This window comes from Toxotes jaculatrix, chromosome 7 (genome assembly GCF_017976425.1).
Source record: "Toxotes jaculatrix isolate fToxJac2 chromosome 7, fToxJac2.pri, whole genome shotgun sequence".
Taxonomy (NCBI): Eukaryota; Metazoa; Chordata; class Actinopteri; family Toxotidae; genus Toxotes; species Toxotes jaculatrix.
Window position 1 is genome coordinate 24,841,227 of NC_054400.1, and position 19,259 is coordinate 24,860,485.

The 19,259-nt window shown below is 40.8% G+C and overlaps 3 protein-coding genes across 3 annotated transcripts; 2 read left to right on the top strand and 1 right to left on the bottom strand.

Moving 5' to 3' along the window:
* Positions 1-734: 734 nt before the first annotated feature.
* On the bottom strand, positions 735-4,596 carry ogfod2 (2-oxoglutarate and iron-dependent oxygenase domain containing 2). The gene is made up of 7 exons (XM_041041343.1): positions 4,375-4,596; positions 4,219-4,275; positions 3,305-3,415; positions 3,114-3,213; positions 2,901-3,025; positions 2,260-2,517; positions 735-2,058 (listed from the first exon to the last, which is right to left on the bottom strand). Exons 1-7 carry the CDS (start codon positions 4,507-4,509, stop codon positions 1,792-1,794), a joined length of 1,053 nt encoding a protein of 350 aa, XP_040897277.1. The 5' UTR covers positions 4,510-4,596; the 3' UTR covers positions 735-1,791.
* Positions 4,597-5,920: 1,324 nt separating this feature from the next.
* zgc:113436 (uncharacterized protein LOC503528 homolog) lies at positions 5,921-11,004 on the top strand. The gene is made up of 8 exons (XM_041043105.1): positions 5,921-6,254; positions 6,896-7,089; positions 7,213-7,324; positions 7,421-7,559; positions 7,794-7,848; positions 7,959-8,216; positions 8,294-8,410; positions 10,398-11,004. Exons 1-8 carry the CDS (start codon positions 6,086-6,088, stop codon positions 10,653-10,655), a joined length of 1,302 nt encoding a protein of 433 aa, XP_040899039.1. The 5' UTR covers positions 5,921-6,085; the 3' UTR covers positions 10,656-11,004.
* A 1,145-nt stretch (positions 11,005-12,149) lies between these two features.
* abcb9 (ATP-binding cassette, sub-family B (MDR/TAP), member 9) lies at positions 12,150-18,709 on the top strand. Its single transcript, XM_041043073.1, has 11 exons — positions 12,150-13,502; positions 14,267-14,381; positions 14,741-14,871; positions 14,985-15,190; positions 15,289-15,486; positions 15,587-15,715; positions 15,824-16,012; positions 16,144-16,317; positions 16,423-16,582; positions 17,153-17,289; positions 17,474-18,709. Exons 1-11 carry the CDS (start codon positions 12,815-12,817, stop codon positions 17,786-17,788), a joined length of 2,442 nt encoding a protein of 813 aa, XP_040899007.1. The 5' UTR covers positions 12,150-12,814; the 3' UTR covers positions 17,789-18,709.
* The last annotated feature ends 550 nt before the right edge of the window (positions 18,710-19,259 follow it).

Below are 19,259 nucleotides of genomic sequence, written 5' to 3' on the forward strand. Positions count from 1 at the left end.
TTGAGGCAGGAAATGTGAAAACAAGCACCATTTTAGTAAGAGAAGTATTTAACATGAAGCTGTTTATGGTCAGCATTTTCCACCAAAGCCATGCCTTTTACTGTATGTTAGCCTTTGCATATTTGTGTTTTGGTGTGTGTTTGAATATGCTGTAGTGTGCCTCTGATCCCAGAGAACCAGCTCTCCTTTTTCCCTGTTTCCCTCCAGTTCAACTCTCCACAGTGGCACATTTACCTGGAACAAAAAGAAACAACCAAAAAGTCCTGATGTTCTGATGTTGCTGAACAGGATCAGTTTATTATGCAAGATGTAGCGTACACGTTCACGTCCGTGTGTTCACTTTCCACGACTCTGTATGAGAACAGGATTAACTTCCAGCACAACACTAAGTGCATGACAATAAAAAAAGAAACGCACTCAGCATGGATATTCATGAATTAATAGATATAATGTAAGTAATTAAAAATCTATCATTCCAAACTGTGTGTTGTCTTAAATTGAACATGTTGAATTTTCTCCATTATATAACTGAAAGTAAATACAGATCATCATAAATGTGTGTTCATTCCCATTGTGATGGACGTTTTTCTAATATTGATTTGCTAAATTGTTATTGGTGCTGATGCTGAGCTTATTAGAAGAGTGCTCCACCAAATCGCCCTCCTATAACACAGTCAGACCAGTGATGGACAGTTAAGAAAAAAAAAACAAAAGACAGATGCAGCAGAACCAGAAATATCATCTTTTTTATTTCATACATTCTTCTTGTCAAAAACTTGCACCTACATTACCCACAAGGCAACTCGACCACCAACCGGTCTGTCACAGAACTGGGTCTGTTTTGTTAGTAGCAGTGTTTAGCCTCGGGCCGTCAGCCTCAGTCTGAGATGAGGATCAGGATACAGAGGTCTAGTAACTTCACTTCTTTCTAACTTCACACCCTCAGATTTTCTTCATTTTCAGACTTGTAGTCTTCAGCCTCAGCCAACATTGTCTCAAGTGACATCACTTGACATCAGTTTTCTTACAAACGTTATGTTTATTTTCCGCCAAAACACACTGTGTGTATCTCTGAGGTCCAACAAATGTGTTGAGTAAATTTCCTTTCTCATAAATCAAAATTTGCAAAGCTGAAAACCGGTCACGTATTCCAGCTACATTCATCAGAACTGAGTGCCACTGCAACGCTGACCTCTTGTTACCTCATACAAAAAGGATCAGTTTTACAAAAAGCAGTTTACTGATTTTAGATCTGGGAAAAGAGAGCAGAATCAGACCCCTGACTTTCAGTACTAGGAAGGAAAACATAAGATCACTAAAGTCCTAATTTTAAAATACACATTCTCTATAAATAATCTTTGGCACAAAATACAGTAATATTGTACATAAATACAGTGGCTTGACCAGTATGTTTTTTGTTATTATTGGACTATTATCTGAGACAATAAACTCATTAATATACACAACACAAAATAGGACACTAAACTGAATGTCTGAGGCCCAGAATTATAGTACCATCATGATTTCCTAACAGTTCAAACAATAAATATTAATCATTCCAATTTGGATTACAATCACCTCTACATCTATATCTATATCTATCTATTCAACTGTATCAACGGACAGATGAACCAAAATGATTTTTCCGACCGCGTGTGTGGGAGGTAGCAGCACACACTGCTGTCTGCCTCACTGTAATCTCTGAAACCACCACCTGGGGGACGCCAAAGCCAAAAATTTCAAATCCTACTCACAGCGTTTTTAATAAAAGGCCGACAGCAGACGTATACATTACGTCAGCACACAGGAAACGTTCAGCGGGGCATCAGAGTGTTTGGTGAACCCGTCAGCGAAGCCCTCTCCTTCCACCAGTGTCGGCTTCCTGTTGCACATGGGGCACAGTTTGTTGCGTTCCTGCGAAGCTCTCATCCAAATGATGAGGTTCCAGCGCTGACCGGAGGAGATGGGCAGGGCCCCGTGCATGTGTTGGCCCCGGTGGAGGAGGCCCTCGGTCACCCTGTGCTCAACCTCTGAACACTCGGTCTCACTTATAGGAACCTGCAGGGGGCAACAAACCACTAGCCACTAACCACCAGCTTTAGTTTTATTAGCAGAATTTCCTATGTAAATATGTGATAAATATTTTTTATGTTCGTTAATACTGTTGGTTGTGGTAGAAGTGGATGTGGTTGTGAATGTGGTCGTAATAGTGATAATAGTAACAGTGCTAAAAGTACAGCACTGTAACCACATAGTCACCTGTCTCATATCACCAAAATAAAGGTTTCCATCAGTGAAGTCCTTGCCCAGGGAAACATTGAGGGTGACCTCTGCGTTGTCGTAGTGGTAGCTCAGGTCCAGGTCTTCATTCATGTCATATTTGACCACGAAGGCCTTGTAGCTGTCCAGACAGTGACCTCCACAGTCTGGGTACAGCAGGGAGGAGAGCGGATGTAGGTACTGCTCACAGAGAGGTGTGAAGAAACTCTCGTCAAAGCCCAGTTCATTCAGGAGGATCTGAAGAATGAAGTCATGAATAACACGACTCTGAGATGACGTATCCCTCACGTTTCATTCCCTGACATTCTTACGATGATTCATATTTAAGTCAGAGCTCCTCCATTACTTTAACATTTTATACAGTCCTAATTTTAGATTTTTGCTGAAGGGCTCCATCCTGGCTAAAAAACCATTACCCGACTTTCCTAGGAAATCCATCAAAGTCACTTTATGTTCCTGCCTTGAATACAGATACAGATTCCACATATTTCACGATCAATGTGACCACGGTTGGCCAAGGATCCAAATGTCAAGTCACAATAAAGATGAAACATAAATGACTGAGCAGTGATTAAATGGTGCTTTAAGGGTTTTCAGCCAGTAGAAAGCGGATACATTACCCCATAATGGTTCATGGTGTTGGGTCTTCCTTTAGGGGCTGAAGACTGCTCAAAGTGCTCCAGCTCCTCCAGCAGATCCTCACAGAAGCTTTTCTTAAACACAGGCAGGCGATAAACCCTTGGAGCTAAAATAGAAAGATAGGAATGAATCAAACATACTCCATGTAAGGAGCCTTAGCCACTGAGAGGAAGAAAAAGCACCTTCCAGCTCACCTGCCTCTTCCTCCAACAAGTCTAAGACACCTCGTTCACTGGCATCGCTGCTTCGACAGTACTCGACGATCTGCTTGAACTTTGGAGTGAGGTAAGACTCCTGAGGAGAGGCGGAGTGCAAATGCGTCTCAGCAAGGTGTTAATGACACATTACAAATGAGACTATTAGCAGAGATTGACGCAGTGAACACCTGCAGATGGTAGACGTGAGGATGGAGCGGCTGGTACATGTCTTTGATAACAGCAGCTCTCTCGGCAGACGTCACACTGAGACGCCTTCGCCTGTCCACTTCCTGTGAAATCTAAACACAACAGATACAGCTGAAGAGAAACAGAGAAAACTGCAAAAGGAAAAGGTGAATTACCTCATGATCCCAACAAGAAGATAAAATGTTTTCATTCATCATCAGTGTCTTTATGGCCAATACAGACATTTATATAGATATAGATATTTAAGAGATTGTATGGGCTGATAGTAATTTTAATATAAACACATTATCATTTTACAAATACATATCAAAATTGTTTGTTTATTACCTGAACAAGTTGTCTTGATATGGACCCCTTAGAAGTTCTCATTGTGACTACAATTCACAATTCATGTCCCACTGTCACACCCCTGTCATTTCAGTGTAAAGCTCAAACCTGTCAGTGCTCTGTGGATGACAAACTATGTAATGATGCCTCTGTTCCTAACTAAAGGTGGAATTCCTGATTCAACAAACAAATTCCTTGTTTCTTATCAGTCTTTATATTCACCAGTATATCTGCAATAAGCTAATATCAGCTGATGTATGGGAATGGCTGATTTATCTGTCCAGCTCTACTTCAGATGCTTTGTCTGACCACCTGTCCAAGACCCAAAGGTATTTTTCTGTTGAGGAACTATAGAAAATTATTCATCAGAGTGATTCAGCTCCATTTGATCTCAAATGTATGAGTGGATGACTCTAGTATCATCATCAGTGAGATGATTCAGTTCAACCTAATCACAGACCAAACATAACCCATGTCAGGGAGGGGCGTGTAAAGCTTGAATTGTTCTTGGTTTTGTTGGTCACTCGCTCACTCACTCACTCACACACTCACTCACACGCTTTCTTACCTTGTTGAGCACATCCTCAAACTGCTGGTCCGTAACGCAACCAAGCGTCCTCAGCAGCTGCGCAGCAACAATTAACACAAGATATACGCAGTTTATAAATGAACACTTCCTCCAGACACTATGTTTGTAATGACAGTGTAAGTAATGTCCACTCACTGCCTCATAGTCCAGTCTGAACTGCTGCTCCGATACAAAGCGAACATGGAGTTTGTAGTCCTCCAGGAAAATATTATCAGTCGTGAAACAGTTACAGATGTAAAACTGATGCTTTCCTTCTTCATCGTTTTTCATCACTGCTCGTTTAAAAGTAATTACCCCGATATAACACACAGGAAAACATAATAACTCCGGCAAGACCGTCACTTGACAAGCTAAACGGCTAACACTGTCAACAACAACAAACACAGCACTTCCTGTTCAAGTTCTCAAAATAAAAGCGTAATTTCCAAAACACTAAAATTGACTAGGTGCGAATTTTTTTTCAGATTAAGAAAAAAAAAAAAAGAAAAGAAAATAGAGATAGCCACTGGCTCCCAACTATACATCAAACTGTTGTCAAACATAGAACCTAAAAGCTATATGATAATCACCAAGAAGAAGAAGCAAACTGGACACCGAGTCCAGAATTGCAGGCAAGCCCTTGTGCTCAATCCTGTTTTTAAATGACAAGAAAATAAAGCTGACATTGCTCTAGTGTTACATATGCTAAGAGCTGGAAGTGTTTTCATGAGTGTCCAGTGGTCATGGCATTATCGTATGTTTGTAAACCTTTATTTTGAAGAAACACACGGGAAAAGTAAACATTCAGTTGTGTTTTACTTGGTCTGGTCGACTTACTTGTGGTTTGTTGCCTCCCAGTGGCCACACCAAGTAATACAACAACAATACAAATAATGTATAATGCACGTCTGTTTTTAAGGTTTTATTTTGAAGAGTGCCGGTAGTATTAGCGTGTTATTGTGTTTGCCTTGCCTTCGAGATGATACGGTGGTTGTTACTGAGTGAATACAACCTCTGTCTGTTTCTAATAGCACAGCCATTACCCCAGTAACACAGATGCTACCTGTTGATGATTAAGGATAAGAACTCTTTAGATTTGTTACTACATCCTGTTTTGTGTGCCTTGGTGCTTGTGAAGGCAGCAGCTGTCTTGACTATATTTATAACTATAGGTCTCCTGCTTTCCAGCTGCGTGTTCTCTATTTACAAAAATACATGGAAAGTGTGCACTTATACCAACAATGTACTGAGCATGAATACATTAGTGTCAAACGAGTAGCTGTAGTTATACGTATCATGACTTATAGAGGAAACGTCGTAATATAAATGTACTGTGAATGTACAGTCACATCTTGTGACCATTTTCTGTAGAGTTTCGTGTATGAAGGAAAAATCTGGTGTTTACAGCTGTTGTATTTTATTACTTAAAGTTTGGACATTATTTAAAAATATATATATTATCATTATTATTATTGTATAATTGCCAGTGGAGAGTGCCCGGCTGTAGTTACTCACAGTGACCGTGGATGTATCATGATCCACAGCAGCAGCCAAAGTTAAATACAGTAGTATAAACTGTCTTTTCATTTTCGAAAGGCGGTTTGACAGGAGGTAGGTACACGTCTTTGTCAGGGAGGGGCGCTAACGCAACAACTGTACCGGCTAAATTAGAGAGAAGAAGAAGAGAGAGAGGAAGAGGCAGACACGCTGTGTCTTCATCCTGTTGTGATTTTGTTGTTGGTTTTCTGTCTTCGTTAGCTACAGCTAGCACCGCGGCTAAAATATGCCGATTGGGATTCAGCATATTTGTGTCTATCGAGGTGTATAATCACTTTCCTCTGCACTAAGCTGTAAAGTCTGAGCTGAAATGTTAAGCGTGGAGTCGTTGCAAGTTGCTGAGGAGGAGGTGGTTGAATCCAGCTCCAATAAACTCGGTGACATTTACACTTTTGTGGCTAAAGGCAGTTTCCCTCAGACGATGAATCCTTTACGAAAGAAGAATCTCAAAAGATACGCTCAGAAATTTATCATTGACGGTAAGTGTTATTTTAAAGCATTAATTGTTCATTGTTCGCAAAAATGAGTATACTTTTGCCTGTGCCTCAGATGTTTGTGGACATCACGAACTTCCATTCAAAAAACCTGCCAGATTAAAATGGACTAGATTGTCGAGAGGTGAGGACCTTACAGAACATAATGTAAGACGTTTTATGGATCTATAGCAGTCTTTAGAAAATCCGGCTCACTTGCTTCATAGTTCACTATAACTATTACTGTATATCAGGGACCTCTCAACCTCTAAAAGTGGCTCTTTGTAATTGCTAAGTTGTCGTGCTTTGGAGGAAGAGAATTATGGGAATAACATTCAGAGAAGTTTTTTCAGGAGATACTTGGTGTTTTGTAAATCGGGTTTATGCCACATAGAAGAATGGACCTCAACTGTTTGGATCAAGTCCAACGTTATGTGCAATCTAATATCAAACTTTCCAGATGAGCAAGACAACATTAAATAAAATCATTTTTGAATGCAGTATGGTGTATGTTCTTTCCGTACACCAGAATTATTTGTTATTGTAATTTGTCTGCTTTCTGTAGTAGTCTTTGTTTGGCAGTAATTAAGAACCTTGCTTACACTGTCATTAACTGTCAAGTGTTTCATATGTCCCCTTCATTCAAGAGGGCAAGCTGTACTATGTGGGGCCCAAGAAAGACGAGAAGAGGGAGGTGGTGATTGAGGCTGAGAGGAAGAGGCAGATCTTTCTCGACTGCCACTTCAATGACATCGGCCATCACCTGGGCCAAAAAAAGACCGTCCACAGGATCCAGAGCAAGTACTACTGGCTTGGGATCATCAAGGATGTAGTGGATTGGGTACTTAAATGCTTAAGTCTTTATGTGTCAAACGCTCATTTCATATCACAGGGTACTGCTCTGGTAATTTAGTATGTGTTTTTGATTCTAACCTTTCCAGCAACTATTTTCTGGCTGTTTCAGATTAAAGTGTGTGAGACCTGTCAGCACACAGAGAGGAATAAAAACCTGGCAAGGACTGTCCGGCCTATAAAAGTGGACGCACCTTGGGATATTGTTGGGATTGACATCATAGGTTTTTGCCTCAATGAAATCAACAAATAAACTTTTCCTGCTCTTAAATTTCTTTTCACAGTTTGACACCTGTTGTGTTTGTCTCTTTTCTTACCAGGACCTTTCCCAGAGACCCAGCAAGGCAACACTTATGTTATAGTCCTCATTGATTACCTTAGTAAATGGCCAGAAGCATTTCCAGTGCAAAAGACAGATGCTTTCTCTGTTGCAAGATGCATCTCCAAATGTATATACAGGTAAATACACCCTGCAAGACCTTGAATAGTTACTGAGGTTGAAACAACGGTCTGATAACAGAGTAATCTGCTGATATAGTCAAATTTAAATTGGTAGTATGTGTTATTTTACATTTACAACACGTTGTACACTATGTCTCCCAAAAACCAATGAATATGTTTTTGATTTGAGTCTTTAATAAAAGGTCACTACATTTAGTCTAACCCATCTAATTCTGTTCTCTGTTGAATTAGGTTTGGTGCCCCTAAAACAATAGTGTGCACACAGAATGCTGACTTCTGTGATGAGGTGAGATGTGAGTGACAAAGTTCATTCAAATAAACAGAAGAGTGAAGTGATGAGAGACCGTAGTGCTGTTGTGGGTTAGTTTTGTCAGCACAGATATGAATGTTTTCCAGGTGACAAAGCTGCTGTGCGACAGATGGAGCATCGCGCAGAAAGTTTCTCCTCAGATACAACCTCAGCTCAACCCGCTCCACGACTGCACGAGTCCTTTACTGAAGGAAGCCGTTGTGCAGATGGTAACAGAGAAGCAGACCGAATGGGATGACTTTCTCGACCCTGTGCTGTTTTTATTCAGGACGTCCACAAACCCTACGACTAAGTTCAGCCCTTACTCCCTCATGTTCAACAGGAAAGCTAATTTACCCAGTGAGGTAAGACTATAGCAGTCAGCCATTTCTAACTGTGTGTTTTGGTGTCTGCTTGTTACATGTCATGTCCTTTCCTGTAGACTACACTGAGCCTGCTGAATTATGATGAACCAGAGCAAGATATGTATTCCATAAAGGAGAAGGCCTCTACATATATGACAGTAATGCAGGAGCAACAAAACTCTGTCAAGGAGCTGGTAATTCACATTATTTTATCTTCCATGAATGAAAATGGATGCTGGTAATGGACTTAGTTTTTTGTCTGATTGTCACATATATGCAGCTTAACATGTTTGCAAAGTTCAGGAGTGATGATTCTCACTGCCCTGGAAAGGTGTTACTACTTTCTTAAATGACTGTTCCACATTCATTCAGGTCTGTCTTAAAACAGAGAAACAGAGCTCACATGGCCTTATATATACAGTTGTGCTCATAAGTTCACATATCCTGGCAAAGTTTGTGAAATATTATCCATTTTTCAGAAAAAATGTTTGATCATGCAGAAACCTTTCTTTCATTCAGGGGTTAGTGGTCAGGTGAAGTTATTTATTATCACATAATTATATTAGCTCTTCTTAAATCATAGTGACAAGTTGAACCACCCAAACAGCCCTGATCAAAGTACACATACCCTTGAAGTTGACCCGTTTGGTAGCTGTTACCGTACAGTCTATGGCTGTTACTCTTTTAAGGGTAACTGTCCACACCTGTCACCTGTTTGCATGTAATTAGTGTCTGTGTAGTCAAAGTCAGTGAGTCTCTGGGCTCCTGACAAACCCCTGCACATTTCATATAGTGCTGCACTGACTTTGCTGGATTCTGAGCCATGGGGAAAGCAAACTGTCAAAGGACCTGTGAGAGAAGGTAGCTGAACTTTATAAAGCAGGAAAAGGATATAAAAAGATATCCAAACATTTGAGAACGCCAATCAGCAGTGTTCAAACCCTGATGAAGAAGGTCCGTTTACAATATGCTAAACACCTGGACAGGCCTCAAAACTTCTGGGACAAAATCATTTGGAGTAATGAGACTAAGATTGAACTTTATGGTCACAACCATAAACGTTTTGTTTGGAGACGAGTCAACAGTGCCTATATGAAAAGTTTACCATTCCTACTGTGAAGCATGGAGGTGGATCTCTGGATGTTTTGGGGGTGTGAGCCACAGCAGCTCAGGGAATTTGGTGAAAATTGATGGCAAGATGAATGAAATGAAATGAAACATGTTATCAGAAAATACTGGAGGACAATTTGCACTCATCAGCCCAGAAGCTGCACACGGGACACACTTGGACTTTCCAACATGACAGTGATCCAAAACAAAAGGCCAAGTCGACCTGTCTTTGGCTACAGCAGAAAAAAGTGAAGGTTCTGGAGCGGCCATCACAGCCTCCTGACCTCAGTATCACTGAGCCACTTTGGGGAGATGTCAAACGTCAGTCCCATTTAAAATAAGAGAAATTAGTTTTACCTGATCACTCATGTTGTCATTAAAGAATGGTACACATTTTACAAATTCTGCCAGGGTATAAACTTATGAGTACAACTGAATATAGAAGGAGTTGTAGGTGTCCGTAATCGTTCCTCCTGACCATACTGACAGCAGAGAAAGCAGTTTCAGTGCAAGAGATGGATGATTATATTCCACAGTCCTGGTTCTGTGTAAAAATGTGTTCTTCAGTTCAGCTGAAGCTAACGTGAGGCTGTGGACTCTGTCCCCCATCACTTACACTGAAACAATGTTAGGACCTGATGTTTTTACACCCAGTATGGACAAGAGGAATAATTAAAGCTCTTTCAGTGTACATATGAGAGGGGTCAGTATTTTTTTAAGACATCCGCCAGTTTGTTGCTAACTTTGTCTGCTGTTTGCTGTTCTTGCTGAAAACAGTAGTTGAGTTGATGAGAGTTTGTGGGTCAGAAAACAAAACATTGAGCTAAAAGAAGAAAAAAAGCTCCATGGAACTGACGGTCAGCAGTGTTTGGTAAAACTTTATTGAGTCCATGACACTTTTCACATTACACATACTCATTTTTCCATTGTCAAGCTTAACAGAAATATTCACAAACACACATTTGTGTGCTTTAATTTGTAAATATAACTGAGAGATATAGATGTGGAGATTTTTTTTTTAATTTTAAATCCCTTCTGTTTTGTGTCTGAATGTGTGTGCTCCACTTCCAGGTGATAGCCAATATGAACGCTGCCTACAAACAAGAGAAGAAAAAGAACACTAAACGCAGGACACATAACATGCCCTCAATGACCTTTAAAATCGCAGATCCTCTGTTCGGGGCAGGAGACTCACCCTCGCCAAAAAAACTGAAAGACAGTTTATATTTGTCTTTTCCTGTTGAGACGGTGCTGGCCACCGAGCAAAGCAGCTCAGAAGACATAAAGACTGAGTTAGCGTATCACTTGGCTGAGTCTGATGTCCACTGAGGACAGTCTGGAAAGACTGGAGAGAAGACACACCAGCGGAGCACGACTACTACAGGTCGCCATGAGCTACCAGAAGTCAGGAGACAGAAATCCAGATGTGTGTGTGATTATTAGAGCTGCTGATGCTCAGTCAGTTGAACACACTGCGAGCTGTAGAAGTCTCACACTTAGAATCCACCGGCCAAAGAAACAGCAGCAAACACTGAACCACATGAACTGTTGAACTATTTTCCCCATTTCCCTACAAAAAAGTGTTGTTTCCCATGAAAATGTTAACTTATTGAACATTTGTTGTACTATGTTTTTACGCTGTAATGCTTTGAAATACAGGCATTGTTTCATTTCTGAAGCCTTGGTGTTTTAGTCATTACGTGAAAGGGAAATGAGCATTTGTTAGTGTCTCTTGGCTCTGCAGCAACATTGCAGAAAACAGTTTTGCAGTTAAAAACAGATGACGCATTCATTTCATATTAAACTTGCATTCATTGATATTTTGTTGGTCACTTGAGAACAAATAGATTTTTATTTTATAACCTTAAAAAGTTTTTAGAATAAACGTGTAAAAATATACAGTACCAGTCAAAAATCTGGACACACCTCCTCACTGCATGTAATTAGTGCTTTTTTTTACTGCTTTTTTTTTTTTAGTAATACAGTCTGTGTTTTTAACGCGCTGAAGGAGGCTGAGGACAGAGGGGCCACGCAACGTTCACTTCCGCAACAGCCGCTGTGCGTCAGATAGGTTAAAAACAAAGAGGTATCACTCTGCCTCCTGTTCCGTGCATAGAAACCACTGCGGAGTGCGTCTGTATTTCTGATATTTCGAAAAGGTATGTTTGACGGTTCGAACGTGTTCGCCGCTGACTTGTAATTCACTCATTGACTAGATACTTTAACAGTCTCATTTACACTTTACTTTGACGACAGTTCATGTTTCACCTGTCCACTCCTCGGGTGGACACACGAAATTCCAAGTTCGTGTGTGAGAAGTAGACAACGTGGAGTTTACTTTTGACATATGAAGTCACTTAGTTAGCTTTTGATCATTTGAAAGGCTTGGATATGAGGAGTTTCTTTAACACGACAGACTTAACGACTGTAGATAAAGATCTTTATAAACAGCCACCGAACAGACCTCACTGATGTCAAGTACAAATTTGTGTTTACATTATAATACCTGGGTAATTCTCAGTGACTCCTAAACTGTGACAGGATAATGAAGACGAGAAGTTCCGAGCTGCTTTACTGGTCATTTCATCAGATTCAATTACATCAGATTTATTTATCAGGTTTATTTTTTGCTTTGATGTGCTGTCTGGTTGTTGGCAGGCTCAGACTCAGTTAACCATCACTTCACTGATTAACATCACTACAAAGTCAAATTTTAGATTTCACGAAGCTGTCACAGCAGCATGTGTGTTTGTTTATGCCACATTATATTACACGCAAAGTGTGGATACTCTGTGGTATAGACGATCTTTGATAGCGGTGTGCACTTCGCTGTCGGTCATGTCTCTTAAACCTACGTGGATGATTATCTCTTCGCAAGTACACTATATCCGCTGCAGTGTATTTTATTATGAATATAGACTAAAAAAGACTTCAGTAAATGATTTAAGGTTCCCGTGGACACCAGCCAGGACATTAAGGGATTTAATAACATGGACCTATTTGTAACCTGACGCAACACAACTCACCGCCTGCTAAAGGCTAACTTAGATAGCTAGCTAATAGTGTAGTGGAAAACGTGTTAGACTGAATGTAAGATGTTACAACCATACTGGACAATCATTTACAGCTTAGTTACAGCTTAAATCAAGCTAATCATACTATACTTCCATATATGTGTGCCTTTAGCTACGAGCTGCAGGAAACTGGAGGTAGTTTTTCAAAATAAAAGTGTGAAGAAATAATTTAAAATTTCCTATTTGATGGAGTCATATCTGCTTAATTCTGGGTGATCATAAAATGCCCTAGAAGGATTCTGGTAGTATATATGGTGTGTTTCTGAATGTAAGGCGTTATTTACGTTTTGACTCGATTTCTTGCTAATCACTCAGAGTTGTATTTTGAAAAGCCAGTTTTTGTTATTGCCTGCCAAAGTTTAACATTTGGTGGTGCTTGTCATAACTCAGTATACCTCTTCCCTGATAAGCAGCATGGGCCTCAGACTAGGTGTGAGTTGCACTGTGTTATTCATCTTACTGGATATTGTCATCACCACTGTCCTATACACACACGGGGCACACTTAACTATATTCAGAGAGGAAGTCCTGGACTTTAACATCCTCCAGTCAGCATTGGATCTTTGGGGGACTGTGCTGCTCCGAGCCTCCCTTCTGCTGGGAGCTTCCATAGGTGTGTCATGGAACAACGAGGATGGCCCACCGAGGGTCACTACCCTCAACAACCTCATTCTCCTCATCTGCCTGATCGTCATCACTTATGCCCTGGCCAAGCTGCTGATGCTGTCTGAGCTGGAGCCTCTGACACACCAGCCCTGGCTCCTGAGCCTGATATGCTGGACTTGTGCCTCCTCTCTGGGTGTGATGCTGCTCTGGAGGTCGCTGGGGAAGAAGCCTGGCTCGGTGAGCAGTCACAACAGCAGCAGCAGCAGCAGTAGAGGAGGAGGAGGAGGAGGCTGTGAGGACACTGAGAAACTGGTGGGGTCAGCTGATGAGGAGGAGCAGGATGCGAGTTGTGAGAGGAAGAAGCGAAAGGAGGAGGGAAACGAGGAGAAAGAGAAGAGCAGCTCTGGGGCTACACTGGGACGTTTGATAGCCATCTGCAGGAAGGATGCGTGGCTGCTGTCTGTAGCTGTCCTCTTCCTCTTCATCTCTGCTGTGTGTGAGTGGCCTTGACAAAGTAATACAAACCTGTCTAGTCACAGTGTTTACTCCTGTCTATTACAAAGGATTGCAACAGTAATGTGCAATATCTCAACAGAGCCTTTCTGTGGCACTTCACTGTATTACTCATTCCACAACACTTTTAGCCTTTGCTCTCATAAAAAACAATGAAGTGCAAAGGTCATTAAATTTCAGTGTCAACACTAATAAGTACAAGGGTTTAGAGATGGACCGAGGTAGATGATGCACATTAGAGTACCTTACTGAAGATGGAGTGGATTCAGTGTTTTTCATGTCATATTACATGTTAACCCCTGTCATAAGATTCAGTGTGAACTTTATGCCAAAACTACCTTATCTTCAAAATGTGTAACAGTGTAAATGAAAGCCCTTTGATCGAGGGCCCCAGTCAATGATTATTTTTATTATAGCTTAGTCTGCTGATTATTTTCTCAATGATTTGGTTTATGAAATGTCACAAATGAGAGAAAAATGTCTAGCAAAATATGCCAGAGCCTAATGTGAATCTTTAAAAATGGCTTGACCATCCAAAAAGCAAAGAAATTTAATTTACTATCACATAAGACAAAGAAAAGCAGCAGATTCTCACACCTGAGAGCCAGTCATTTCAGCTCTACTACATAACCTAACTTTATTATATTTCTGAAGATAATTTGAAAACAAATTTCTCATTGTTGTTCAAGAGTTCTCAGTGAACTGATGACATTTAGGATAATTCATGGTCTCTCTGTTTACCATCAGGTGAAGCCTTCATACCGTATTACTATGGGATGGCCATAGACAGCATTGTAGTTCACAAGAGCATGGAGTACTTTGCTAAACCGGTCATTACACTGGCAGTGCTGGCCTTAGCCAGGTGAGTATATACAGTACACAGGTAGATGCCATCACTGTGATCCTGTGTGCACTTTCAAAATAAAACATCTGGCGTGAGACATTATACTTACAGCACGATGTAAAGTGACATGGGTATTTGTTCATATGAAAGTGTGAATCCTAATGTGTTATTTGTTCTACTGGCAATTATCATTTTATTTTGGTATCACTGACCACACAGAGTTATTGTATTATTAATCAGAAAATAGAGTTTGCTGATATAATGACATATGACAAAGCCACTCGACTAGATTTGAAGCAGATCGTCACGTGTCCTGTCCACAAACCAGAGTAATGGCAGATTTTAATGTAGTTTGACGACCTGTTCTTTCTTCTCAGTTCACTTGCAGTGGGAGCGCGTGGAGGAGTCTTCACCCTGACATTTGCTCGATTAAACCTTCGGCTCAGGAACCTTCTCTTCAGAACTCTGATGAGGCAGGAAATTGCCTTTTTTGATGAAAACCACACAGGTAATGTCAAAATACTATCAATGCACAAATACATCTTTGATTCCTTGCTCTATTTAAGTCCTCTTTGACAGTATAGCAGACCTAAAGGTATTACATGTCTATATCACCTGTAGGTGACATCATTTCACGCCTGTCAGCGGACACCACCCAAGTGAGTGATCTCATCTCCCAGAATGTCAACATTTTCCTGAGGAGCACCATCAAGGGCGCTGGCTTCTTCATCTTTATGTTTAAGATGTCCTGGAAGCTCACGCTGGTGACCGTCATGGGATTCCCTTTCATTGCCGTGGTCTCTAAAGTTTATGGAGAATACTATAAGGTAAAGAAAGTAGTTTTGTGTCCGTGTTGCTGATTTTTTTTTTTTTTAACTTTACAGGTAAAACCAAAGTAACGTCTTGTTCTTGTTTGTTTTCACAGAAACTGACCAAAGAAGTGCAAACAACTCTTGCAGAGGCCAATAAAGTTGCAGAAGAAACCATTTCAGCCATGAGGACAGTGCGGAGCTTTGCCAACGAATGCGGGGAGGCCGACTCCTACTACACCAAGCTCTTAGTCATGTTCCAGCTCAACAAAAAGCAGGCCTTGGCCTATGCTTGCTACATGTGGTCCAGTTGTGTAGGTATCAGCAGCTGCCTCTTCAAATAAATATGTAAAGCAATAATTCTTTCTTTTTTATCGACAGCTGTATGTTACAGTACTTGTGTGTGTTTTTCAGATTTCAGAACTGGCTTTAGAGGTCGCTGTCCTCTACTATGGTGGGCACCTTGTGGTTACTGGTCAGATGACTAGTGGTGCCTTGATATCTTTCTTCATATACATGCTCGAGCTGGGAGAATGTCTAGAGGTACCCCATCTGTTTTGTTTATTTCCCTTATAAAAAAACAAGTGTGTACATACACAATTAGATGACGCAAATCCTCTTAACCAATGCCTTGTGTTCTCCTTCATAAAGAGCATTGCGTCTGTGTACACGGGCCTCATGCAGGGAGTGGGAGCTGCTGAGAAGGTTTTTGAGTACCTGGACAGGAAACCCAAACACCCAGCTGATGGCACAGAGGCTCCAGACACATGTACCGGTGTGGTTGAATTTAAAGACATCACGTTTGCCTACCCAACACGTGCTGAGGTTGATATTCTCAAGGTTTGTTCTGAGGGATCTTGCTCCCACTCTGTGTTGATGAACCCCCGTATAACTAATACACTATTCACAGCTGTTCAATCTGACTTTTTAAATTTGAAGAAAATCACTCCCTGAACTGGATCCTCTTGTAGGGAGTGTCTTTCACCCTGCGGCCCGGAGAGGTCACGGCCCTCGTGGGACCCTCAGGCAGTGGGAAGAGCTCCTGTGTGAGTCTGCTGGAAAACTTCTACCTTCCTCAACAAGGCCAAGTGTTGCTGGATGGAAAACCTGTTCACACCTTCAAGCATGACTACCTCCACTCCAAGGTCTGTATACATCAGTGTAATAGAAATAGTTTTAGGATGGATGCTCTTCTTATTGTCGAGGTCTTTCACACATAAATCCATCCATTTGTTATTTTATCTCTGCAGGTCGCTCTTGTGGGCCAAGAGCCTGTCCTGTTTGCCCGCACTGTTGAGGAAAACATCACCTACGGCCTGAGTGACGTCCCCATGGAGGCTGTGGTGCAGGCTGCCACAAAGGCTAACGCTCATGACTTTATCAGCAACCTCCCCAAAGGCTATCAGACAAGTAATTATTAGATCTGTTTCTCTGTAAGTCAGCCACTGATATACTGTAATAGTAATGGAAAAGGTACATTATTCAGGACCTCCAGTCAGTGATTAGCATAAGAGAAACAACCACTAAGAGACAAATGTCAGTATTATTTCTAGGAATGTGTTAATGCATGTTTTTCTCATATAACATATCTACCCTTGCATGACTTACCTCAGTCAGCCTAATACAATCTGAAGCCAGTATGTATTGACTTCATACTGGCTTCCCTGATCTCACAGTTACTTCAGGCTCAGTGGGATCTTGTCTAAATGTAAATTTAGTAGGTATAGATATTTATTATTGAGACAAAAAAGCAGTTTTAATCCAAGAAAATGAGTTATTATCAGTTACATCCTACTAATTCTGGTGTACATTCAAGTACAGTAGAGTCTGTCCATTGTTGCATTCAATTCCTACTCTTACTATGCCTATTTCCTGTCCCCTCTCCACTGTTCACCATCTAAATAAATACAAATTGTGCCTAAAATATAAAACGGCCTAACGGGTAAGTAGATTCTTTACAAAGTCACACCTTTTTTCCAGGTGTTGGAGAGAAGGGCACCCAGCTGTCAGGAGGGCAGAAACAAAGAGTGGCCATCGCAAGAGCTCTCATCCGCAACCCACACGTTCTTATTCTGGACGAGGCGACCAGCGCTCTGGATGCAGAAAGTGAGCACATTGTAAGTATAGACTGCTTCATTTACCTAAGTCAAATTACACCTGGCAAACAGCAGATGGACAAAAGAAACACAGCACCTGTTAGATGTAATGCAATCCTGCAATATAGCCCTTTAATAAATGCATTAGTGAGGGATATCATTTGTCAGAGAGGTGTTGATTTATCTGATTGACTATCCACTGCAGGTGCAGCAGGCTCTGAACAACATCATGCAGGAGCACACAGTGCTGGTGATCGCCCACCGGCTCAGCACAGTGGAGAAGGCGGACAACATCATAGTGATCGACAAGGGCCGTGTGGCTGAACAGGGCCCTCACAGTAAGCTAATGGCCAGCGGGGGGCTCTACTGCAAGCTGGTGCAGAGGCAGGTCCTGGGCATAGAGACAGGAGCTGAGGTCCTAAACCCATCCGAAAACCACAGCTGGAAGCCTGATACAGCGCGTCAGCTGAGCAGACAAAGCAGCAGCACCAGCGAGTCTGAGTGCAATGTTCGCTACTGAGAATGAACTGCAGTGTGTGGAAATGGGATTGGACTGCTGCTTAAACCATATGTACTGTAGGACTATATGACATTTTGTGCAGATAATCTGTAGCTTAAACAGAATATAGGCGCTCCAGGGAAATTTAGAACCTTGATCTATTTTAATGAGGAACTTGATCAATTATCATGTTAGACTTGGTTTAGGTGAAAATCCACATACAGACAAACTGAGAAGCATTGTTAAGTTATAAATATACAGTCGAATGTATCAAAACATATCAAAGAGGGTCCACATTGTCACTGGACATAAAACTTGAATGGGTGACCAGCATGATCACTAACTGGTACATTAGCTTTAAGATGAGGCAATATGTTGCTGCTGACTGTATAAGACTGTGTGTGTTTGTACTTTTGAGTACCTCATCATCACACTCCAGATTGAGAACTTGTTGTTTTACTCAGCTCGTGGTGTTTCTTTTCAGGGTGGTTAAACTAAATGTATTTGTAATTCCACAAGTAAGTTGTGTAATGATCACACAGAAGAGTCAGGTGCTTTTGGCTGTGGAACTTAATGCACTGTAGAGAGCTATGATTGTCAGGGATTAAGATAAAATAATTAATGGCATTACACATACATAATGTAAATGAACACTATATATAATGAATACTGTAAAAATATACTACATGTAGTCCTTTATGGTTACACACATGCTGGATAAATGCCATATGCTACATTCACTGTCTCCTGGTTAACTCCCCTTTCTGTTTTCAGTCAGTGGAAACACGGGCATACTTGTGACTTGCGTAGTAATAGGCATACTGTGATGGATCATGAAACATGAGTTGTATTTGGGGGTGTTTTGTCTAGTATAATACTGCGACTTTCCTTTTAATCATATGTATCAAATTTATCACGTTGGTGTAAAATCATTTGCCTGCAACTAAAGCTAAAACAAAATTGCTGATTAATTCATCAATTGAGAAAAAAAAAATCTGTTACTCTTCTGATAATTGATCTATGGCAAAAGATAATTTTATAGCAAAAATGCCAAATATTATCTGGTTCTAGCTTCGCAAATATGAGGATTAGCTGCTTTCCTCTGTTTTATGCGATGGTAAATTGGTTAATGTTTTGGAATGTAGGACAAAACAAATTTGAACACCAAACCTTGGCCTTTAGGATTCTGTGACATTTTATAGCTCAAGTGCTTCAGTGATAATTTAAAAAATAAATAAATAAGGTTTCTGATAGAGCCATACCTGCAACTACTACTAACTAGATGGAAGCAGTCTTCATGCTTAGCCCCCCACCTTTGCTATGCTCAGCACTGCCATCTTCTGTTTTTGTCATGACTGTGCAGTGCAAGCAGAGTGTTTTTCAAAAAGAGGCTTTTTGTGACAACTTTAGTTTGACTTATTTCAGTCCTTCAGCTGATTGCATATAGAAAAAAAAACCACAGTTCTTATTTGGGTCTAAAGTAAAATTCTGT